General features: G+C 41.3%; 1 protein-coding gene across 1 annotated transcript; it reads right to left on the reverse strand.

Moving 5' to 3' along the window:
- Positions 1-110: 110 nt before the first annotated feature.
- Positions 111-925, reverse strand: ccl36.1 (chemokine (C-C motif) ligand 36, duplicate 1). The gene is made up of 3 exons (XM_014017229.1): positions 729-925; positions 531-642; positions 111-409 (listed from the first exon to the last, which is right to left on the reverse strand). Exons 1-3 carry the CDS (start codon positions 796-798, stop codon positions 316-318), a joined length of 276 nt encoding a protein of 91 aa, XP_013872683.1. The 5' UTR covers positions 799-925; the 3' UTR covers positions 111-315.
- Positions 926-1280: the final 355 nt, after the last annotated feature.

A 1280-nucleotide genomic window follows, 5' to 3' on the forward strand; every position in this document is an offset into this window, starting at 1 on the left:
CAGAAGAAGGGAAAAAACACAAGTTAAATGTTATCCCTCACTTTTACTATATCATCCTTAATGCTGGTAATAATCAGTAAATAACACCAGATCTACAGTAAAAGTAAAAACAACTGTGAGACATTTAAGAATAATAAAATACACAATAAAGAACAGTAATGTAGGATGATACAAAGCTTCCAGAAACATTAAAAACAAATTAAAGACTCAAACTTATTATTGACATCAGCAGTGACATGAGAATAATCAGCACATTACTGCAGGTCACTCAGACTTGTGTTTGTGATGAAGATGAAGATGAAGATGAAGGCTCCTTTAGAAGGAGGACTGCTCCAGTTCAGAGATGATACTCTTAACCCAAGGACGTTCTGGTTTAACACAGATACGACGGCCTTTARCTGTGATGAAACTGTAACAAGAAAGGTGTGAAGGTTACGGGCTTTGTTCCCTTAAAGTAAGAAATTAACTTAACAGCAGTAAAGCAGAGAGAAAACCTGCTGAGACAAACAAACGCAGTGAGCTGGACTTACACAGCTGCCTCCTTTGCGCAGTGAGAATTCGTCATGAAAAAGGATTTGACCAAACTTTTCTTGATCCTCATCTCACAAAAGTTAAAGCAACAAGATTCAGGACCCAATGACACTGAAAGGAAGATCAATAAAGAATGTGAGAAGCATCGCTTCTTTCTAAAAAAAAAAATAAAGTTGATAAAGCAAAGTTGATCTTACTCCTGCAGAGAGCCGTGGAGATCAGTGCAGCTCCCAGGATGCTGAGCAGGAGGAGGTGAGCGGACCTCATGGTTGAGCAGGTTCTTCTCAGGAGGGGACGATGGGAGAGAAACTCTACGGCTGCAGGTGAGAGGGGCTTCTAACCCTCACAGCTGTCTGCTGCAGCCTTTACCAAGACAAGAAACAAGCACGTAGGTGTCAGAGGTGTGAGGGTGGATGTGGTTACAGAGGGACCAAGTTTAAATGTGAGTGTGAAACTTTCCACTCAGTTAATGTGGGGGGGGGGGGGGGTAGATTGCAGAGGAAATGCGATTGCGGTTCGCCCAAAGGTGCAGCTCAAAGTGTGATGTTTCAAAGACATTTCACCACCTCTAAAGCTTTTAAGTAGGAGAATAAAGAAGGACACAAGCTGATAAAACATGAAAGTAAACTCTTTTATCAGGTGAACTGATGAAACGGTTGATGTGATTGTTCAAACCTGACTCCCAAAGAGTCAGGGATTTAAGATGCATCTAAAGACTGAACGTAAAGTGGGACGTTTGTGTAAAACAA

Source organism: Austrofundulus limnaeus, unplaced genomic scaffold, assembly GCF_001266775.1.
Source record: "Austrofundulus limnaeus strain Quisiro unplaced genomic scaffold, Austrofundulus_limnaeus-1.0 Scaffold164, whole genome shotgun sequence".
Lineage (NCBI taxonomy): Eukaryota > Metazoa > Chordata > Actinopteri > Cyprinodontiformes > Rivulidae > Austrofundulus > Austrofundulus limnaeus.